This window comes from Hylobates moloch, unplaced genomic scaffold (genome assembly GCF_009828535.3).
Source record: "Hylobates moloch isolate HMO894 unplaced genomic scaffold, HMol_V3 SCAFFOLD_10, whole genome shotgun sequence".
Classification (NCBI taxonomy): domain Eukaryota; kingdom Metazoa; phylum Chordata; class Mammalia; order Primates; family Hylobatidae; genus Hylobates; species Hylobates moloch.
Window position 1 is genome coordinate 43,198,149 of NW_026652285.1, and position 24,480 is coordinate 43,222,628.

At 38.1% G+C, this 24,480-nt stretch overlaps 1 protein-coding gene across 1 annotated transcript in view; it reads left to right on the forward strand.

The window, feature by feature from the left end:
- The window catches only part of MAMDC2 (MAM domain containing 2), a 146,164-nt gene extending 121,913 nt beyond the window's left edge, over window positions 1–24,251 (forward strand). Inside the window, exons 10-12 of the mRNA XM_032164257.2 lie at window positions 16,192–16,285; window positions 17,981–18,129; window positions 23,422–24,251. Of these exons, the coding sequence (XP_032020148.1) occupies window positions 16,192–16,285; window positions 17,981–18,129; window positions 23,422–23,475 (297 nt within the window). The 3' untranslated portion in view covers window positions 23,476–24,251. The remainder of the gene's footprint in view (window positions 1–16,191; window positions 16,286–17,980; window positions 18,130–23,421) is intronic.
- Window positions 24,252–24,480: the final 229 nt, after the last annotated feature.

The window sequence follows — 24,480 nt, forward strand, 5'->3', positions numbered from 1 at the left end:
TAACATCAAAAGTGTAGGATCAGGTGAGAAGGGGAGCCCAGCCCCAACTCTCAGGATTCCTGAAAAAAATTTGGACTTTATTTTTAACCTTCTGGTGTTCTAGTTTAGAAATAACTTTGGCTCCTAGGAGGGGTCAAAATTCAAGGTGCTTTAACGTAGACAAAGGAAAGCTGTGGGTTAGAGGAAAATGTAGCATAATGCATAAGACACTTGGCTGTGGGTTTGCTGGCACTAATGGCATTATAGTTTGAGCTAGTTATGTAACCTTCCTGAGCCTTACTTTTCTTTCATGTGTAAAATGGGTATACCAGGAGTATAGCCATATATCCATAGTATATGGTAAAGATCAAAGGCAATGCATCATATAAAGTTCTTAGCATAGTACCCACACACATCATTTATTAAATTTAGCTGAGCAGAGAGAGAAAGACTAATGAATGTTTTTTTCTTAGTCTGATCCTCATAAGGTTTTATAGACAACATCTCTTAAATACTTGGATAATTCTATACCCTGATTTTTGCTGTGAAGTTCTTTAAACTAAAAATCAGGTCAGTTAAACCTTTATTTTAACAAGATGATACTTTCTTAAAGAAATGGCTGCTTTTATACAATTATAAACAGTTTACAATAATAAAACTTTAATGTTTTAAGAAACATTTTGAAAAAGGATGAATCACAAAATGGTCCTCTGGATCTGTTTTTCCTCTTTGTGAAAAAGAGAGCAGGTAATAACAGTTATCTTGAGACTTTCACACATTAAGGAGGATAATGAGGAAAGAGAACAATTCAGTCCAAAACACTTTTCCTAAAGTCCAAATATTAGGAAAGACTGGAGAGTGATTGTCACAAATTCCATAACAATGGACACAAACATTAGCCCTTATATATTCAAATCCTTAGTTTATCTTTATGCTTCGTCACCCATGGTAGCATACATATTAGATCCTGCAATGCCTTCTGGCCTGAAGCTGGCCTTTCCTTTAACAAAGATCATTCAGTGTTCTGTTAATTAGAAGCACTGGGAGGAAATCGATATTGTGTTCATTAAATATTTCTTTTGGAGAAAAATCGTTAAACAGTCCATAAATGAAAATAACTAAAGGCATTCCATTTCACTGGGATCAGGCTTAATAATCAGCCCAGCAGTCATTAAAATCTTCATGGTAAATCCTTTTAAGTCTGTATCTTTACTGTGTCACAGGACTGAAAAAAAAAAAACTTCAAAGTCATTTATGTATTTGGGAGAAAGTCCCCATCCAATCAGTTTTTAAAAATATAAATACATATATTTTTTTCACTAGGTGAGAATCTTGTGTCAGCCCTTCTCATCTTATGTCTCATGGAGCACAAATCCCTTGAGATATTCTATTGAAAAAGAGTTCTGTTGTCAGATGAGTTCACGGAACTTAGCAGACTGGATCTCTACTCCACACACATGAAGATTCACAAAGCACAGTAACATATTAGAAACTCTCGATAAGGTCTACATTAAAGAATCCAGTTTAACTTTGTTAAAAGGTGACAATTTTCTCAAAGCAATTAACCTAGAATCCTTGTCTTGTATAGCACATATCACTATCATACTACTTTCATAGCACTTAGAGCATTATGTTGAAATTGTCTACTTACCTATCTCCTTAAATCAGATGTAAGCTTCTGGAGAATACGGCTCCATGTTTTTTGTTTGTTTGTTTGTTTTGTTTTGTTTTTTATTCCTAATGTTGAGGCAATTTCTGGAACAGAGTGGGTTCTCCTGTTAGTAACCCACTAAATAGTTAAGACAGAAAACTATACTATCAATGAATAGGTGTTGATGGTAAGGAAGAACATAATTCCATCAAAGGAAAAAGGAAGATTAAATGTTTCTGCCTACGGATAAGATAAACTAGAATCCCTTACAGCACAGCACCTGAGCAATTTGTCCTACAAGGAATTTTAGTGTGAATACTTAAAGCCAGGAATACCTGGCTAGAGTGAATATTAGGACATTTATGGACATGTATATGCTGAGTCTGATTTGGAACATTTTTTTTTTTTTTTTTTTTGAGACAGGGTTTCTGTTGCCCAGGTTGGAATGCAGTGGCACGATCATTGTTCACTGCAGTCTCCACCTCCTGGGCTCAAGCAGTCCTCCCACCTTAGCTTTCCAAGTAGCTGGGGTGCAGAGCCAGCTAATTTATTTTTCATTTTTTGCAGAGACAGGGTCTCACTAAGTAGCTCAGGCTGGTCTCAAACTCCTGGCCTCAAGTTATTCTCCCATCTCAGCCTCCCAAAGTGCTGGGATTACAGGCGTGAGCCACCATGCTTGGCCTGTTTGGGAACTTTTTATGATGGTATTTACTAAAACCAAGAGCTGTGATTCTTCCCTTTGAAACAGCTTCCCTTTCTTAAACTGTGCCTTTTCCTATTCCCAAGAACCTAAGTCAAGTTTTACCAGCCCCCATGCAAATCCCAATCCTTTCCCTGCCCCACAACACAGCTTACCCAGCCTCCATTCTGCGATCATGGTCAACGATGCGGTTGCTTCCACGTCATACCCTCCCACCTGCAGGTCTTCCTGGCTTCTCCACCTGGGTCTTCCTAATGCCTGGAAACCCAGGGTAGCTTTCATCTTTACCCCAGTCTTCTCAGCACAGCTGGAGAAAATAAGACTAATCTCCACTGTCCCCTCCATTCTGCTGGGAAAGCCTTTTATGCATCTCATCTCTTGTTGACTTTTCCTCATCCCCCATCCCAGATATTCAGATCTATTTTCACTCGCAAATTTCCAACTTGATCCTCCCTGCCTCATTCTTGGGATGTGATCTCATGGGTTCATCTCCTAAAGGCTAAAGGCATCCAACACAAGCTCCTTCAGTTCTATTCCTCTCTGAATCTTCACCTGCCCTTCTTCATCTCGTGATCAATCTGACAAACAAAGCATTATCCTTGCTCTTCGTCAAAACCAACCTGCCCATCTAGGCATTTGATCTCACCTTCCTGCCTCCTCTGGGAACTTATTTCATAAATTATTCCCTCTCTCGTAAATCTTCAATCTCCATTAGTCCTTTGCATACTGCCAATACATGTTAGTCTCCTGCATTCGACACAAATGAACAATAAACCTTCCTTTCATCTCAGTACCCATTTAAGCTGCCTATCCCTCCCATTCCTTCAGCCTCCAAACTTCTGGAAAGATGTATCTTCAATTACTGTCTTCACTCCAGTGTGGCTTCTCATTCCTCAAATCCTTGTCTTCTGCCCTCTGCCTTCCTCCTCCAATGCTCCCTCAGCGTTTATCAACAGCAAAGTATATCTCATTGATCTTGTTGCAGAAATCATTATACATACCCAAGAAAGTCCTATGCTTCTGTCAATGTCTACCTCAAATGCCTCTTCCTCTTTGAATCTTTTATAAGTCATTGACTTGGGTTTTACTTGTTGGAATAGTATTTGTGTAATGAAGTAGCTCTAGTTCAGGAATATAAAGAGTTGCCCTGACTCTAGCATTTACTATGTAAATCAGAATGTCATGTCACCTTTCTATGAAACAAGGACATGTTTTAAAATGACTTCTAGGTCTCTTCTACCTCCTGTTATATTTTTGGCATCTTAATAGCAGAAACTGTGTTTTAACATTGTGCAACATGGTTCTTGTTGGTAATTTTCTCTATTCCTTCATTTTCTCTTACAAAAATCTTTTCCTTTTAGGAAAAAAAAAGTTGAAATTTAAGTCTTTGATTCAAATTTCCACTTTTAAAATCTTTTTAACTGTGCCCTTACAGAATGAAAATATGATTACATGTAAAATACCTCCGGTTCTGAAGTTTTAAAGGCAGCCCTAGAAGTTCATTCGAATAGAAGAGCAAGTCTAGAAAGTTTCTGTAGAGATTTATAAATAGTTGGCTATTTAACAGCAAGAAGGAAGCAGAAAACCAATGTGTAGACAAGATACATGAGAGGAGGTGAATTTCCTATCACATTTCATGATGTGTGAGAATACTGGAAGAGAACTGCTTCAGGATATTAATGTCCCAGCATTATTAAAGCAGAGCAGCTGAGAGCAAAGTAGAAATAGAAAGGTCATTAATTACTGACAAGATAATCAACACATTATAGAGCAGATTAAGGTGGCTTTGTACACAGAACAAGGAAAATTATACTGTCAAGTGTAATAAGTTTTCATGTCAAAGAATAAGGAGCTAAGTATGGAAAAGGAACCTACTCTTGAGTTTTTCAAGCTAAACTCTGCATCATTTGTGAGTCTAAGAATTCTACATTGCTTTAAATATGAGTAAGGCAGGCTGAGATACTCTTGTTTTCCTTCTGTTTCATTTCCTTTCAGTGATTTATTGAGACCTTCTGTGTTTCATGCCAACTTATGAGAAAATTACTGGGAAGATAGATTAGTACAACTGGTAGTTGCTGACACATAGTTTACATGAACATAGTGTTTATGTCAGTCCATTCTTTCATGACTTTTCTGAGTAATTTCATGGAACATTGTCGGATCAGCAATTTGTTCTCCAAGCAATATGGAGACATCTGAAAAGACAGACCAGGCATTCTTTCCCTATAGTTTTACTAATAAGCTTAATTAGGCAAACATTTATTCCAAAGTTTGTTTATGAACCTGAAAATACCACTTCCCTTCCCCACTTCTAAACTTCTATCTTGTGAATATTTCACAGCCTTACAATCATTGCATTTTAAAGAAATATTTTCCCAAATTCTGGGTGATGCCGCATTATTTGTTGATGCTTGCATTGAGATTATCTGGGGACCCTCTGGTTTTCTGAGCTCATAGACCAAATAAGTATTTGCTGGCCTCTAGAGCTACAAGCTCAACTCACGCAATTAGAAATTGACAATTCACACATTAATAAAGACTTTCTAATTTCACCAGAGGAAACATACCTTATTTCCTTTTGCATAGATATCCCTACCTTTCCCTTCTTCTCTTGTATATCTTTCTCTGGATATTTTCTGCACTATCTGTTTAGTACTTAACTTCTAGTAGAAGTCTCTCTCCAGTGAGTCCACAAATCACTTCCCTGTGGCATATCCCACCACATCACTGACAGTCCATGAGCTTTTACTTTTTGTTTAGTATCAGGTTACATATGTATCTATACAATGTTCAAAGATAAATTACTATTTGTGGCCCTCCCATTTCATCTCAATCTTCAAAACAAGACATTTGGTTCTGCTTTATTCTTCAAATGAGGAATGCCACATAAACAAATCTGAAAGGCAAATGTCAAGCCAGAGGGGGAAAAAAAAAGGTTGCAACATATGCAACAAAGTCTTAATACATTTAAAATAAATATATAAATCTAATAAATCAATAAGCAAAAGGTAAACTAAGCAATAGGAAACAGGATAGGATATATACAGGCAAATCAGAAAAAAAGAAATATAACCAGAAAATAAATGCACAAATACACCCAACCTCATTATAATCAAAGACATTATGTTTTTAGACAGGGTCTTACTCTGTCACTCAGGCTGGAGTGCAGTGGTGTGATCATAGCTCACTGTAACCTTGACCTCTGCAAGGTCAGGTGATCCTCCCACCTCAGCCTCCCAAGTAGCTGAAACTACAGGTGTGCACCATCATGTACAGCTAATTTTTGCATTTTTTGTAGAAATGGGGTCTCACTATTACCCATCTTGTCTCAAATCCCTGGGCTCAAGCGATCCACCCATGTATGGCCTCCCAAAGTGCTTTACAAGTGTTAGCCAACACACCTAGCCAAAGAGATCTTAAAAGTAATGAAATAATACATTTGTCTATGAAAATATTTTAAAAACATAATACCCTGGAGTATGATGTTTATATTAATTGCTGTATTTATACTGTATACTGTTTGTATTGTTCAATTTATTAATTAAAAAATCTCACTTTAGATGCATGTATAAATATACCCATTTATATATATACATATATACATATTTGGGTCTAAAGTGAAATATTTATTTTTAAATATATATAATATGTACATATATACATATAAATGTTTTCTGGTCTAAGTGATAGATTTATTTTTCAATATATGTAATATATATGTATACATACATATTAATGTTTTCTAAAGTGAAAAATTTTTTAATTGATAATTGAATAAATACATTCAAATGTGTTTACATATGTATATACAGTCATGTATCACTTAATGACAGGGATACATTCCAAGAAATGTGTTTGTTAGGCAATTTTGTCCTTGTGAGGACATCATAGAATATTTATACAAACCTAGATGGTATACCCTACTACACACCTAGACTGTATGGTATAGACTATTGCTCCTGGGCTTCAAACCTATACAGGATGTTATTGTATTAAATACTGTCAACAGTTACAACACAATGGTAAGTATTTGTGTATCTAAACATATCTAAAGAGAGAGAAGTACAGTAAAAATAGGGTAGTATAATCTTATGGAACTACCATTGTATATGTAGTCCATCATTGACTGGAATGTCATTATGCAGTGTATGACTGTATATGTATATATATAAACATATATGTGTGCATGCATAATACACACACACACACACACACATACACACACACACGCACACACACACATACATATAACATTACCCTGGAAAGGTGAGGACGCAAGGAAATAAGGATTATCATGTGCTCTTATATGAGGGTAAATTGGCACAATGTTTTAATAACAATTTAATTACATGAATAAAAAAAGCACTCAAACACGCATACTTTATGACATAACAATTCTACATCTAGGGATTTATCATAAGGAAATAACCATGGTTATGCACAAAGATTTAGTTATAATCGTTCATTCCAGTAATATTTGTAATACTGAGAAAGTGGAAACTACCGTATTGTCTGTTATTAGGGGTTGGTTAAATAAGTGTGGCATGGGTTAAAAAGGGGTAAGAGTTATGTAAGCTTTAAACTGCAGCTCTTCTTCACCTCATGGATCTACGCTTTGGCTTGGGAATCAATGAAAATCAGGCTAATTGCCTCTATGTCTCAGAGGTGGGTAGGGCAAAGTCAGCATTCTTATTAGCAGAGGATTGCTAAAAGTGCCTGCTGTCTTCTTCGGGTCCAGGAGGGGTTCATCTAGAGCAGAGTGAGCCCTTGAGAGGCAAGAGGAAGACCTAGATTCTTCATTTTTTGCTCTTTGTGGATTGCATTCTATAAATCTATATTCTGGCAGGACTGACTTTTTTGTAACTCCATCCAAGTGAGCCACAACAATGACTCCAATTATAATGCCTATCCTTGGACATGACAATTAAATTGGTCTTTACATTTTATTACATTACATTTGTCAGGGAAGTGTTTGACCAGGAGAACTCCCTATGGGAGGTGGGCCAGAGAGAAATCACATTGTATGTTTACCCCAGCATTGATTTTTTTTACACAAAATCACAGGCAGCCTGGAGGCCTATTAGAAATCACCAGACTGGCTGGGCACAGTGACTCACACCTGTAATCCCAGCACTTTGGGAGGGTGAGGCAGACAGATCACTTGAGGCCAGGAGATCAAGACCAGCCTGGCCAACAGGGTGAGACCCATGTTGGAGATACTATGGCTGGTTTGACATTCTCTACTAAAAGTAAAAAAATTAGCCAGGCATGGTGGCACATGCCTGTAATCCCAGCTACTCAGGAGGCTGAGACACGAGAATCCCTTGAATCCAGGAGGGAGAGGTTGCAGTGAGCCATGATTGCGCCACTGCACTCTAGCCCATGCAATAGAGTGAGACCCTGTCTCAGGAAAAAAAAAAAAACAAAAACAGAAGTCACCAGATGGTCACCTGCCCTTTTGAGGAGAACATGTAAAAATCAGGAAGGCATTTGCACCTATTTTCCTTCAGTGATAATGAAAGCTTTATGGGGTAATTAAATATAATAACGTCTTCATTATTAGGGTGGGGAATTAGAGACTAAAACATTAAAAATGATGTCATCTTAGCTTTGTCTACTGTTCATTTTTTCAGAGGCTTTTCTCATTTATTTTCCACTTGCATCTTCAACATTAATTGTGTAGGATTAGTCTTCTCTGTCCCACCATGAAAAGAACATGAATTTTGTAATCAGACAGACTTTGCTCTCAAAATAAGGGGGAAAAGTGAAAATGGGTGCAAGGGAAGATGGGGGTGTAGATGTGGATGTCAGAGAAGCTGTGAGCATTTTTTGGGGGGGCCTACATTTTCAGTGCAGGGCAGGGCAGTGATGTCTTCGGCTAAGGGCAAGAAGGACGTGACTGAGGTGAGGGAAGAGCTGCTGTGGAGAGGAGGAGATTCTATGGCTGGTTTGACATTAGCCAGTTTTGAAAATCAGCCACAATCTATGTAAGAGTCAGGCTCCTGTGCTGAGTTACCAAAATACTCTATCAACAAACGTAAGGCAAAATGACCGGAAGCTGGTTGTAAACACAAGTCAAAGAAATGTTTGGTCCCAAGCTATTAACTGGGGAGTTGCACCATGTCTCTCAGAATCGTATTTTAAGATACCTAAAGCAAAATAGGGAAAATGAGGGGGCTGTATAATGAGATACATTCTATCAGGGATCAGGGAGGGGTGTAATGTTTCATACCCGAGTCTGCAACTGGCTGTTGTGTGAGCTGCTATCACAGGCTCTCTGGGCTTGTTCCTCATTCTAAAAAATGGCTGATCCTGTGGTCCCTTCTGGAACCTCCCCTCCCCTTACAGTGGCCTAAAGATCAGAAAATAAAGCAGATTTCTGAAATCTTTGAGTCGAGAGATTTGGATGTTTACCATCCAAATAGCAATGTAAAGTTCAGCTACAGGCCTGTATTCTATCACAGTGTGGTCCCTAGCCCAGACCTGAAGGCTCCTGGGAGCAGAAAGACTTTCACACTGGGAAAAGCTGGAAGTTGCTTGATCTCTGTCACTTGTGAAAGCCAAAAGTTAAATTAAATCAGATGGGTCTTTTAAAAAAGAAAAAGCTAACCAGATTGGTCCTTTAAGAAAAAAAGTATTGGTCAGCTAAAAACTTATTTAAAAACACATGGTCATTCTGCCTTTTGTGGGAGATGAAGACCAAATACAGTATCTGCAGCAGGCATGCTTTTGCAATTTAGCAACTATTTCTCAAAATAGTGCTAGGTTCTAAGAATGCTAAACCCTCACACTTACTTTTCTAGATAAAGCTTCACTTAGCCTGTCTTCAGGGATTTGTAATAATTTCATCCATTTTGCCAAGTATCTCAATATTGAAATTTTTTTAAAACTGTATTACAACTTATTGTCAAACAGTTAAATGAATGCAATTACATCCTATAGAATATCTTACAGATGTGTCAATAGCATCTTAATGAAGGGCTCTGGAATTTCACTGACTGGATTATAGTAATTTTGTGAATAATTATGCCACCAACTCTGTAGTTGTCATAACCAAATTTATCTGTGCAAATGATTTCAAAAGATTCTAACCTCATCAGAAGAAAAGTTAAATTTAACTCAAAATCGAACCGTCTGGGAAATTGTTGAGGTCTACCACTTATAACAAGAACTTAACTAGGTTCATTTTGTGAACATGGGTAAGTTATGATATTGTTGGCACAGGACTGAAATGTTTCTATGCAAATATAGAAGGCAATTTCTGGAAGTTATCATTTACATGCTAATTATAGGCCTAAATGGGGCCATTCAATTGGTAAAGTAGTTAGTGGATTAACCCAACAACCTGGCCTACCATGTCTATCAAGCAGGCCATGGAATCCACTCTAAAAGGCAGTGAAAAAACATTTAATACAGTCAGTGTTTAGTTCTTTAACACAAACAATCCTTTTGAACTACATAACAAAGATTTGATTTGATTTCACAGCACCCAACAAAATTTATTTCCTCCTTTTTCTGGCAAAATTCTATTCATTATATTTGGTAGTTCTTAAACTATCACATCTCATAAAGTGAAAAGCAATAACCCTGATTATTTTAAAACCTATCTTGATTTGGTTTGAGAACATGAATTCCTGACATATCTGATTCTCTACTTTTTCTTCCGGGTACTTTTTTTTTTTTTTAAGACAGGATCTCACTCTGTCACCCAGGCTGGAGTGCAGTGGTGTGATCACAGCTCACTGCAGCCTCAACCTCCCAGGCCGAGGTGATCCTGCCACCTCAAACCTCCTGAGTAACTGGAACTACAGGTGTGTGCCACCATGCCCAACTAATTTTTTGTACTTTTAGTAGAGAGGGGGTTTCGCCATGTTGCTCAGGCTGGTCTCGAACTGGCAGCAATCTGCCTGGCTTGGCCTCCCAAAGTGTTGAGATTACAGGCATGAGCCATGGCACCTAGACTTGTGGGTGCTTTAACCAGGAACTTTTATGAACTTTGACAGGCCTAGGGCCAGTCTGACCCCTTTGACTGACACAACCTTGTAGGTAGGTTTCCACACAGACCCTCTCCTAATCAACTACCCCCCTTAAAAAAAAAAAAACTTTAGAAGAGACTTAAAATTATATACTATGAGGAGCATTTGCTCAGTGGCCTTTTAGGTTCTGCTGCCTGTCATTATGTTGTTTCTAGAGAGCAGATCATTGGTTTTTTGAAAGGGAAAAATATGAAAATGAGGAGATTCTATTGCCCTTTAATAATTACAGTTTTCTAAAGCAGGAAATTGGAACAATAAATCCTTGATAATCCAGGGGATGATTATTCAGTTTGGGTATTAGTCCATCGGCTTTGCATTTCTGCTCCTTTACCTTTGGTTTCTAGGGCTTGAAGATATTTCTTTCTTTCTTTTTTTTGAGACAGAGTCTTGCTCTGTCACGTAGGCTGGAGTGAAGTAGCACCATCTTGGCTCACTGCAACCTCTGCCTCCTGGGTTCAAGTGACTCTCCTGCCTCAGCCTCCTGATTAGCTGGGACTACAGGTGTGAGCCAACCATGCCCAGCTAATTTTTGTATTTATGTAGAGACAAGGTTTTGCCATGTTGGCCAGGCTGGTTTTGAACTCCTGACCTCAAGTGATGTGCCTGCCTTGACCTCCCAAAGTGCTGGGATTATAGGTGTGAGCCACCGTGGCTGGCCCATATTTCATTGCTTGTTAGAACAATCACCTGGTGATGTGTAGAGGAAGAGAAAACTAAATCTAGTCCATTTTTAGAACAGACTTGTTCTGAGTGGAGAGAATAAATAGGTTGAAATCGACAGTGAATCCAAAAATCAGGTAACAGATTTGGTCACAATGACTTATCCTGTAATCCCAGCACTCTGGGAGGCCAAGGCAGGCAGATCGCTTGAGCCCAGGAGTTCGAGGCCAGCCTGGGCAACAAGGTGAAACCCTGTCTCTAAAAAAAAATACAAAAATTAGCCGGGTGTGGTGGTGCATGCCTGTAGTCCCAACTATTTGGGAGCCTGAAGCAGGGGGATCACTTGAGCCCGGGAGGTTGAGGTTGCAGTAAGCCAAGATCATACCACTGTACTCCAGCCTGGGCACAGAGTTAGACTCTGTCTCAAAAAAAAAAAAAAAAAAAAATCCAGCTCTGAAAGTGCCTAGCACAAGGACTGCACATAACAGGAATTTAGTAAGTGAGGTTTTATAATCCACACAACAGTTTTCTACTACTCTTGACCAGTAGTTCTCAGGGAGACTTTCCGCCAATGGACATTTGGCAATGTCTGAAGAAATTTTTGATTGTCACGACTTGGCAGTGATGCTGGCATCTAATGAGTGGAGGTTACAGTTGCTGCTAAACATCCTACAACGCACAGGGCAGTTCTCCATAACAAAGAATTATCCAGCCCAAAAAGTCAGTAGTGCTGAGGTAGCAATACTCTGTTGTGGATTTTAAAAAGCATGTATACTATGTATTTTTAGTACAGTAGAGAGTAAGTTAAGTAATATTGTTGATCCTTCCTTGACTGTATTTAAAATTATTTATTTGCAAATATGTTTTTACAGCTCTCCATTCATTGCCTATTTGTGTTTCCAGTTAGTCTAGGCAGATTTCCTCAGCTATGACTATTCTCCATCAAGACAAACATTTTAAAGTATTATTAGGACCTAAGGACTGGGATCTTGAGTAGATGGAGACATTGATTTACATAAATTTAATTTGTTCCTAACTTTTAAGAGATTTGCATAAAATCAGGAATTCCTTTCTAAGGGATATCACTTTACTTGGCCCCTCATCTTCTTTCCCCCTCTTTTTTTTAATTAACTGTTTTTGAGAGACAGGGTCTCACTCTGTCATCTAGGCTGGAGTACAGTGGCATGATCATGCCTCACTGCAGCCTCCAACTCCTGGGTTCAAGAGAGCTTCCCGCCTCAGCCTTTCAAGTAGCTGGACTACAAGTGCACACAGCTAATTTTTAAAATTCTTTTGTAGAGATGAAGCCTCTCTATGCTGCCCAGGTTGATCTTGAACTCCTGGCCTCAAGTGATCCTACTGTCTCAGCCTCTCAAAGTGCTGGGATTATAGGTGTGAGCCTATAATTAATTTAATTATATAATTAATATAATTTTTAATTTAATATTTAATATTTGATATTTAAGAGGGTATGGTACCCTCTTAAATAGATATTAATATACATTTAAGCTAAGATTTTTTCCAGTCTTAGAGATGTTCCACTTGCTTCGAAGTACTGCCTACAATGAAATAAACACTGTTTTTAGGAAAGATCTATAAATAAGAAGTTAATCCCCTCAAGAATTTAGACTATGACTAATTCCCTTCTTGTCACGTTCTTAACTGGACCCAGAGGGTAAGTACTTAAGAGCAGGACAAGATGTTTGACTTATTCTTTGTCCTGCCCCAACCAGGCCCACTCATCCGCTTGTCCAGTCACCAACTACCCTAAAATAACCTCTCCACCTCAAGGAGCATACAAAATGTAAAATGGCAGCCCCAAAATAAGCACTGACATGATCAGCATTACTAATAGCCAGGCGGAAAATCCAGTGTGTTAGATCAAACAGGCTGATCTGGTTGTGTTTCTTTTGTATGTTGGAATACTGACAGACAACTGCCAAGCAAATTTGGGGCTTGAGGCGGTCATTTGAACCTAGTCAGTAGCTGACTAACCTTGGGGATCTTTTATCAGACAGAACAACACATGATCTGGCTAATGTTTTAAGTGTGGAAAAAGTGCTAAGGTAGAACAACCTAGACTTCTGCTATTGTCCAAAACATGTTTAACATTTCATTCAACCCACTGTGGCAATTCATGAAGTATTTGGAATATCCAAAAGGAGCCAGGGAAGTCTATCCAATAGAACTTTCTGTAATGAGGAAATGCTGTATACCTGCTGTGTCCAATTCAGTTAACCATGAGCCTCATGTGGCTATTGAGCATTTTCGAATGTGGCTCGTGCGACTGAATACATGAATTTTTAATTTAATTTTAATAGACACGTACCTAGTGGCTATCATAATAGACAAGATCATCTAGGAAATAATAATGACTGATTATTCCACATCTTAATTGTAAATATCCTGATTCCTTTTTCTTTGTGTCAAATATAAATATGAAGTCTGGGTGCGGTGGCTCATACCTATAATCCTAACACTTTGGGAGGCCCAGGCGGGTGGATATCACCTGAGGTCAGGTGTTCAAGACCAGCCTGGCCAACATGGCGAAACCCCATCTCTACTAAAAATACAAAAATTAGCCAGGTGTGGTGGCACATGCCTGTAATCCCAGTTACTCGGGAGGCTGAGGCAGGAGAATTGCTTGAATCTAGGAGGTGGAGGATGCAGTGAGCTGAGATTGCATCATTGCACTCTAGCCTGGGCGACAAGAGCAAAACTCTGTCTCAAAAAAAAAAAAAAAAAAAAATATATATATATATATATATATACAGACACATACATATATACACACATATATAGATATACACACACACACACATATAAATATAGAAAGAAGGGAGAAATTCTGTTTAATGCCTATAATTTTATTAGTCTAACATAATTGTTGTAAGTTTGGTAAATTTTCCAGGCTTTTTCTATTATTTTTAGATGAACTAGATATTATTTTGTCTTATTTTATTTAGTTTTTTCACTTCACATTATGAGAGGAATATATTTCTGTACTACAAAATAATATGCCCAAGTTATCAGATCTGACAATGGCCAGTTTCTTAAATAATTGTGCCATAGTTATTTTATTTCCTCTATTTTTAAAACTTTGGGTGTTTGCTTGCTTGCTTGCCTGTTTGTATGGTTTTATGGTCACTATAAAATAATGCTATAGTCAACATACGAAAGCATGTTAATATTTCTCTTCTTTAGAATTTATTACCATGCCAAATGTTTGAGTTTTGTGTAGGTAATGATTTAGATGGTGAACCATTTCACTACCACATATTCATTTTGAAAAGGTACTTTTTTACTATACCTGTGAAAAATAGACTTTAAAGCTGCCCCCACACACCCCTTAAAATAAAGCCAAGACTTTTCTGTCTGCGCCACAATTAATTCAGTAAATTATGAGATGGATTAATATTCCTTCCCATATAACAATAAAGGTTACTGCTAAAATATAACCGCATTCAGGGCTGATGACACAGACCTTTGCTTTACAAACAGGGAATAAGTTCCCAGCTGTAAACTCTGCAAGTAAAATATTTTACATGTTCAGATCATCTCTATAATCTATAAACATGAGAAAATTAACAGAAGTAAACGAGAAAAAAAATCTACCCTGTTTTGTTTTGTTCTTTGCATGTATACATAGTTATACATTGTGAGAAGTTCAAACTATCCTTTTTATAATTGAAAGCCATATGAATACAGTGTAAGTAAACCTTTACACATCTTACAATTAGTAATTATCCAGAAGATCTTGGATTAAGACATTTTATATTTTGCATACTGGTAAGCTGTCACATGATCTTTACATTTCTTTTTAAATACATTCTATATTCTAACGAATCTGATCATCAAAAAGCAAAAGAACCCTACTGATAAAACAATAAATTTAAGACTTAACATTTTAAACTAGAGCCTAAAAAAATCAAGTGTTCTCATTATTTGTAAGTTGGGTTTCAACTTCTGTTATATCATCCTTTGTCTGTTTGAATTAGATTTGTAATTGAGGGATTGATTGAACATGGACTAAATGAGCTTGTGCTACTTAAACATTGTGATACATTCAAAGCAGCTTTGTAATCTGCAAGTACAGTGAAAATCTAATACAAATATTTTTAAAAGATCTCTTAGCTCATCCTATATATGAAAAGTAGCCTTTAAAATTTGCCTAATGGAAAGAAATTCAAGATTTTTTTCTTTCTCTGGAACAGTAGATTTAATAATTTATGGCATGGATTTGTTTTTTCCTTCACACACAACAATAAAAAGTTTGGATTGATAAAATAATTGCATTTAGGGCTTTTATTAGTGACACCAACTGGGAATATAGATCTTTGTCTTTGGAAATGGAACATAAGCCTCCAGATGGCAAATCACCAGGACTTTGTTCACAATGTGAATGAAGCATGTTGCCAGAAAGTCATTTCCAAAAAATCAATAGTGTTTGTACTGGAAATGCTTGAAAAATGCTCAGAGAACCATCAAGTCTATATGCACTTTGTGGATTATCTGGGGAAAATGTTTAAAACCTGATGGGCTTTTCTCTGTCACCCAGTTAACTTCTTGCGTTCCTCACTCTTCCTGTCAATTCTTTATGAAATGCCACTGATTTCAGCATTAGTATGCACAATATATCATTATATTCTGCTCAAATATATTAAGTAATTCTAGGCCAGGTGTGGTGGCTCACAACTGTAATCCCAGCACTTTGGGAGGCCAAGGAGGGCAGATCACCTGAGGTCAGGAGTTTGAGACCAGCCTGGCCAACATGGTGAAACCCCATCTATACTAAAAATACAAAAATTAGCTGGGCGTGGTGATGGGTGTCCGTAATCCCAGCTACTCAGGAGGCTGAGGCAGGAGTATCACTTGAACCCAGTAGACAGAGGTTGCAGTAAGCCAAGATCGTACCACTGCACTCCAGCCTTGGCGACAGAGCGAGACTCCATCTCAAAAATTAATAATAATAATAAAAGTAATTCCAGAGTTTTATGCAGATGGTAACCATTCTTCTTGCCACTATGTTCTGTTGTTCACACGGACGATGAAGAGCTGCTTGTAGTTTGCTTATGCTCGCTTGCTGTGCTAAGTGAATCCCAGCTTGTTAAGAGTTTCCAGTTTTCAGTTAACAGAATTCACAGCTTTATTTTTATGAATTTCAGGTGGTTTTCATGAGCCTATGCAAAAGTTTCTGGGACTGTGGGCTTGTAGCCCTGGATGACATTACAATACAATTGGGAAGCTGCTCATCTTCAGGTAAGACAGCAATCATTTCAGCTCTCTGTCTCTCTGGCCTATGCATACATTTCCTGTATGGCTGAGAACCACATACATTTCATCTGTGCTAGTCCATCCTTTGCTTTTGTTGACAAAGTGTCTCCTGCAGAGCTGTGTAGCAGGCTTTGAAATTTAGAAATGATGATTCCAATGTAATACGTGTCTTTGTACATGTGACTTAACCCCTTTACCCTCATTTGGAAGGGAACTAGTGGTATCTACCTGAATACTGGGGATAATACATATACATTTTCCTAGCATAAGACCTGGCACAAAACAGTGCTTTAAAAACAAATATCTTCTACTATAATTATTACTATTACTGTTGTTTTTGTTATATGAATGCAGATTTTCAAGCAATATTGATGAAATTTTTATTTCACAGATACTTGCTAAGCATGTAATTTAAAAATTTTAATAAACATTTTCTAAGTGAATTAAATGACAGTGGAACAATAGACCAAGTAATGATGATAGCAGCAAAATAAAGTCATGGTAGCTAGCTATGTGTCATACATTATGCCTAATGAGAAAATGGCACATAACTCAATCCCGACCATTGGTCTGTATCTGCTAATTACCATTGCATCCTATATCATAGGACATCCATTTCTTTGACACACAGGCAAATCGTGGTATCAGTCTGGCACTCGAGAATAATCTCCATGTTTATTTGATTAAAAGGCAATTTGTTCTTAGTCCCTTAATTTGCCAGGCACTGCAAGGACAACCCAGATAACAATCGTTCCACTCAAGGCATAGAAGAAAGAATGAGGTTTCATTAACTAGTACTGTATGTAAAATAAAATGAAGTAAAACAATGATCACAAAAGAGACATATGAAACAAGCTACTTATTAGGAAAATTTGCTAAGAATCTAGATATACGGAGGTACAACCAAGTTTAGTCGAAGGAGAAGTCCCCAATAAATTGGGAGGAAGCACCATTCTAATAATTATGAATGTTATTGAAGATAGCATTGAAAGACATAAACATTGGATTTGGGAAAAGGAAAATAAACCTCTGGGTGGCAAAATAAGTTCTAAAATTTAATTATTGAGAACTTCACATTCAAAATTATTACTTTACATACACCATCTCATTTAATCCTCACAGACCCGTGAAATGACTACCATCAATATTCCCACATTACAGATAAGAACTCTAAGGCACAGAGAAATGAAGTCATTTGTTCCACACAGCTATGCCTCCAGGAGTCCATTTAGCACTCTCACATTATCCCCCACCCACAAAGCAACCGTGGAGTTGCTATGAGGCTACCCTTCACTCATCCAGGATTTCTGAAGAAAGTGCCTGCATTATGTAGTTTTATTATTTTCCATATTTTCGTAAAGGCAATATACCTCAAATTTCCAGAGCTTTATAAAAAGAAATTCATAAAAATTCACAAGTCAGAGAAAGTTTTTTTCTCAAAGTAGCCCAGTATTTTAGATCTGTATATCTGATTGTTCTCTACGTCTGTGGCAGGACCTGCAGTGGAGTGCAGCCTATAGCTGGAAGCAGTGGCTCCGTGTAGGTGGGCCACCAATGGGGGCTGCCTCTCCATCGCATGGCATATGGCCAGACAACATTCATACATGCAAAGTGGGCTGCTAGCAACACAGAGTCATTGAAAGAGTCTCAGCGATTGCAACATCTGCTATTTTCTTGCAGAGAAACTTCCACCTCCACCTGGAGAGTGTACTTTCGAGCAAGATGAATGTACATTTACTCAGGAGAAAAGAAACCGGAGCAGCTGGCACAGGAGGAGGGGAGAAACTCCCACTTCCTACACAGGACCAAAGGGAGATCACACTACTGGGGTAGGTGAGTTATGCCACATGGTGCTGTTTCCTAAGGAAAGCTTCTAAAATAGCATTCTAGGAATCGTTTACTGCATTTTGAGATGTGCAAAATTATGTCTTGTGTCTAGAATGAAATGCACTTGTGATTCTACACACACAAGATGATTCAATATGGGCATTGAATATCATCCTTTCTGTTTATTACATTGCTTATGTACATTGCTGCAACAAGGATCTAACAGGGCTTACAAAGTTATGCACACAAAGAATAGAAGTATGTTAAAAGGTCAAAGAGAGGGACAAAGTAGGGGAAAAAATGGGAATCTAAATTGGAGCCAGGGCCGAGGCCTAATATACAAAATATATTGGTAGACAAAGGAAGAGGCATACAGGTTTGACTCCAAGCTTTCAGTAGCCAAAACTCATCTGTAAAACATGATTCACAGAATCAGCAGTCCACGTGGGTGGACTGTAGGCAATAATGGGGTGCATTTTCTGTAGAAAACGTACAAACTGCAATAAAACAGAGTAAGAGGTGATCTACTTCATATTACCAACACGTATCAGCAATTGTAAACATTGTCAGTGACAAAATATGTCCCGTAGGCCATGTGTGGTGGCTCACTCCTATAATCCCAGCACTTTGGGAGGCCAAGGTGAGAGGATTACTTGAGCCCAGGAGTTCAAGACCAGCCTAGACAACATAGTGAGACTCTATCTTGAAAATTTTTTTTTTTAATTTAGCCAGTTGTGGTGGCGTGCACCTGTGGTCACAGCTACTTGGAATGCTGAGGCAGAAGGACTGCTTGAGCCCAGAAGGTCAGGGCTATAGTGAACCATGTTCATGCCATTGTACCCAACTTGGGTGACAGAGCAAGGCCCTGTCTCAAAAAAAAATAATAATAAATTAAAAAGTACCTTCCATAGAATGGATCTTTCTCACTCACACCCCCATTTCATTTGGTATACTAACTGAATAAAAGCACAACACTTGGTCCAGAGAAGCAGAACTAGCCCTGATACTAAACTCATAGAGATATTTCCGCATGAATTCTCCTAGAGAAACCATTATGATAGTAAATATGAGGGTAATTTGCATTGTGCTGTTTCTTATGGTCTAACTCAGGGTATTCAATCTTTTGACTTCTCTGGGCCACATTGGAAGAAGAAGAATTGTCTTGGGCCATATACAAAATACACTAACACTAATGATAGATGATGAGCTAAAAAAAAAATTGCAAAAAAAATTCTCATAATGTTTTAAGAAAGTTTACAAATTTGTGTTAGGCCATATTCAAAGCTGTTCTGGGCCACATGCAGCCTGTGGGCTGCAGTTTGGACAAACTTGGTCTAACTCAAGATAAGCCTATGGAATAATACCACAGAACCACCTCCAGCAAAACCTGTTTGTTTAATTGGCTAAGCATGGTAGAATGTAACAATGAACAGCTTAATTTTTTCTATCACTCTTCAAACATAAAGATCCTCTTTTCCCCATGCCTTGGCAAATCCCTTAGCTTCCCAGTCCTGTTGAGATATTAGAACAATTAGATATTCAGGTATGTCAGAAGTCCAGTTCAAATCAAAACTTCCATTTCTCGTTCAACTGAATCTTCTCTCCTTCCCTCAGCTTGGGCCTGACTCATAGTTGGGAAGGATAAAGGAAGAAACCATCTATTCTTTCATTTTCTTTGTTTCACCTCCTCTCCTGCCCCTCATCTTCATGATTTTTTAATCAGGGAAGGTGGAAGATGGATTAAAAGAAAGGAACTTTAAAAATATTTGGTGCTATTTAAAGTGCTCTCTTAGCTATTGAATGTCCTTTGTTATGACAGATGTCTAAATGCTGGCTCTTTCAGGAGCCTCCGCATCTTACCATTTCTGCCAATGTACTCACTGGCTAACCCTCTGAGACCACCCCCTTCCCTTAGTACTTGCACTACAGAATACAACCTACATAGATTTTCTGTTTGGGTTCCTCCTGGAAATTTTTCCTTGGGTTCTTTCTAGAACAGTTGTTTCCAGCCACCTTGCCAGTGAGTGTCCATTTAGCCTCAATAGTGATGCACTCTTGCCTAAGAAGATATGCAGCTTGGTCCTACTGCTGAACTCTTTTTTCTTGCTGCTTCAGCAGATTCTGGGACAATGTTGCTTTGGTAAAGGATGCTGTTGAAGAGATTTAGCATTGGCCCAAAGGCAGACCAGATGCTCACTTTGAGCATTGAGTGAAGGATGCTAAGGTGGCTCCTTATGTATGAAGCTATCTTTGGAAAGAGATCAGGATGTTAAAAATATTACTAGAAAGGCCTATATGTATTAGGACTATTCTAAAAGCTTATAACAGAAAATACAACTCAAACTGACTTAAGTGAAAAGAAAATCCTTCTTCGGACTTTGTTACAGAAAAAGACTACTGTGGGGTTAGCTTCAGGCACAGCTTGATGCAGGGATTAAAACTGTGTCCTCAGGAGCCAGTTTCTCTCTCTCCCTCTTTCTGTCTCTTTGAGCTGGTTTTTCTGGGTGGGCTCCAATCTAGACAGGATCTCCTGTCATGGCAACACAGTGGCTGTAGCAACTGCAGTCTCATGGCCTTTCAACATTGAATCTAGTGGAAAGTGAAAACTCAGACAAAAATACCCAAACTGAATCTCATTGGCTCTGACTGGAAATGTCTTGAGGGCATAGTACAATGACTATAGTCATTTTTAATTCCTCACAAAATTTAGTATTCTGTCTTATACAAAATAGGTGCTCAAAATTGCCTATGGAATGAATGCACAAATGAATAAATGAATCTATAAGCCTTCACTGACACATTTAATAATAACTAACCAATTAATTAGTGAGACCCTAGAAAATGGGATGGTAAAAAGGTATCTTTTTATTGCAAGAGGACTGAAGTCAAGAATTAATCAGTTTTAGCTAGAGTCTATTGTAGTCTAGATGTTATGTGTATGTGTGTTTTTCTTGAGAGAAGGTTGATAGTTTTTCTTCCTTTTGTCAGATATAGCAGTAAGAGATCTAGTAAGAGGTACAACCAAAGAGAACTATGTTGTGGTAGACTACTACAGGGAATTCTGTGGGTAACGAAGACTGTGGAATGCCTTAGACATGGAAGAGAAGACCTAGAAAAATAGCACTGAAGGGAAAGAGTCCCTGAAAAGGGCAAGGAGGATCACCAGGCCAGGTTATAACACACCCATGAACTTAGGGCATCAGGACAACCTAAGGTTTCCCATTCACTAGGTAAGGTTCCCATTCACCTTGAGAAAGTTACTTAAAATCTCTAAGTCTCGGTTCTGTCATCTAGAAAATGAGAATAATCATAACCACTTACCTATTTTCCTATTTTCATAGGATGGTTGAATTTAATCATAACCACTTGAATTTAATCATAACCACTTACCTATTTTCCTATTTTCATAGGATGGTTGAATTTAAAAACTGAGAGGCTTTGGGATTAGACTGCCTGGGTTCAAATCTCAGTTCTACCTTTAACCTCTCTAAGCCTATTTTCTTTATCTTTGTATTAAGAATAATTAATACCTACCTCACAGACTGTGGTGAGGTTTAAATGAAACACGATATAAAACATACTTAGAATAAGACCTGGCATATGACAATTAATTATTGCTGTATTATTCATTTATTCCTTCATTCAGCAAATAGCTGTTGAGTGTCTACTATGTGCCAGGTACTGTTTTAAGCACTTGTGAAACACAGATGAACAAAACAGACAAGATTTACCCTCATGGAACTTCTAGTAGAGGAGACTGACAAGAAATATTAAGCTTAATTATAACTATGCACTATTGTATTTTACTTTTTAATTTTATTATTATTATACTTTAAGTTTTAGGGTACATGTGCACAATGTGCAGGTTTGTTACATATGTATACATGAATTATGCACTATTTTAAAAGGTGATAATTGCTACAGAAATAAAAATGGAGCAGGTGAGGGAGTTAGGGAATCGAGAGGAGAATGTAGGTGGAGTTAACTAATGTAAATAGAAGAGTCACAACGAAGCCCATTGAGAAGGTAACCTTGAAAAGAGTTGAGGTAGCTCACCAAGAGCATATCTGGAAAGCAATGTTCCAGGTAGAGGGGACAGCCATTGCAAAGCCCCATAAGTGAAAGCATGCTCAGTGTGTCCTAGGAACAGCAAGGCGACTGCTTTAGCTATAGCGTGGTGAGCTAGGGAGAGAGTGCTAGGAAATGACCCAGAGAAATAATGGTAGGCCAGATCATGGAGGACCTTGTAATTAATTAGAAGGACTTTGAATTTTTTTTTTCCAAGATAGAGTCTTGCTGTGTTGCCCAGGCTGGAGTGCAGTGGCGTGATCTCAGCTCACTGCAACTTCCACCTACTGGGTTCAAGCAATTCTCCCTGCCTCAGCCTCCTGAGTAGCTGGGATTACAGGTGCCCACCACCATGCCCACTAATTTTTGTATTTTTTAGCAGATACAGGGTTTTGCCATGTTGGTCAGACTGGTCTTGAACTCCTGACCTCAGGTGATCCATCCACCTTAGCCTTCCAAAGTGCTGGGATTACAGGCATGACCCACCGCACCCAGCCAGGACTTTGGATTTTACTTTACCTCAAATGGAAAGTCACTGGAGAGTGTTGAACTTAGGAGAGAAGTGATCTGATCTAGTTTTATAAGGATTGCTCTGGCTACTGTGTTGAAGAAAGACTGGGGGTGGAAATGAAGCAAGGGTGAAATCAAAGAGCCCTGTTAGAGGCTACCGCACATAACCCAGGTGAGCTGTGATGGTAAATTTGACTGATAGTGGATTTGACTATGATGGCACATTTGACCAGCAATCATGGATTGAACTGTGTATTAGCAATGAGGGTGGTGATAAGTGGTCAAATCCTGGATATATTTTGAAAGCCAAGCCACAGAATTTCATGATGGATTAGATGAGTATAAGAGAAAGAGCAACGTTCTGAGTAGCCTGATAAAACCTTGCTTGTGTTCAAGAAACCCTTATTCTACTGAAAAATGGCAAAGCGTAAGGGTAGTGATGCTAGCATATTGTTATAATTGTCTTATTTTATTATTCCTTGTTAATCTCTTACTTGGCCTAATTTATAAATTAAACTTCATCATAAGTATGTATGTATAGGAAAAAATACATAGTATACATACGGTTCAGTAGTTTCAGCAGTTTCAGGCATCCACCAGGGATCTTAGAACATATCCCTCAAAGATAAGGGGGAACTACTGTAGTTTGCCAGGGCTGCCATAACAAAATATCCCAGACAGGGTGGCTTAAACATTAGAAATTTATTTTCTCACAGTTCTGGTGGCTGAAAGTCCAAGATCAAGATGTCGGTAGGGTTGGTTCCTTCTGAAATTTCTCTCCTTGGCTTGCAGATGGCTGCCTTCTTGCTTCACATGGCCTTTCCTCTGTGTCAGTGCACCCCCGATATGTATCTTCTTGTAGGTTCACCAGTCATAATGAATTACAGCCCACCCTAACAATCCCATTTTGACTTAATTACCTCCTAAAAGGTTCTATCTCCAAATACAGTCACATTCTAGTACGTGGGTTAGGGCTTCAACATACCTCTTTGGAGAAGACACAATTGAACCCACTCCCAGGATTTAGGGCAATGGGTTGAACACTGAAGGAACAGGGTAAACTCTTAAGTTAAATGGCTGACAGCCAAGCCCTGTCCTGCTCCTCATGTCATTATGCTAAAATAATGTTATAGTCTGAGCTTGCTTGATTGGTAGACCATGTCTTACCTTCTCCTTATAAATACACAGTCTATGAAAATCTAACAAAAGCACATATAGTAGATATTAAATTGCTCCTAATTCTACTCCTGTATTTACATTATTTCTGGGTTATGTGGACACACTTTAGCTAACATAGTATTGCTTTGTCTAAAGAAAATAATTTGGTTGTGTTTGCTTTGTCTTCTTAAAAATTTTGAAAGATGCTTCAGCTGCCTCGGGTGATACTTCACAGCAAAAATAGAGTGCATGTTATTATATGAATATATTGTGGAAAATTTTGAATGCATAAACTTAGTGTGTTCAACATTTATTTTGAGTGAATATTTGACACATTAAATAAAATTATCTGGTGCACAACATAGAAAATTCTGATTTTTAAAGTAAAGTTTTTCTAGGGTCTGCCTTCTTTATTCTCTGTTTCATTTGCTTCAATATAGGTTTTCAAAAATTTCTCAAGACACCTTCCACTTTTCTAACTAAATCTTTTACCACTTATATCTTTTTATTCACATGTACAACAATGTAAATAAGAAAAACAAGTTTTGCTACACTGTGCCCAGGGTACCTACAAATAGAGCATTAGGTTGAAGGTGTTTTGTTCTTGTTCTTGAAAT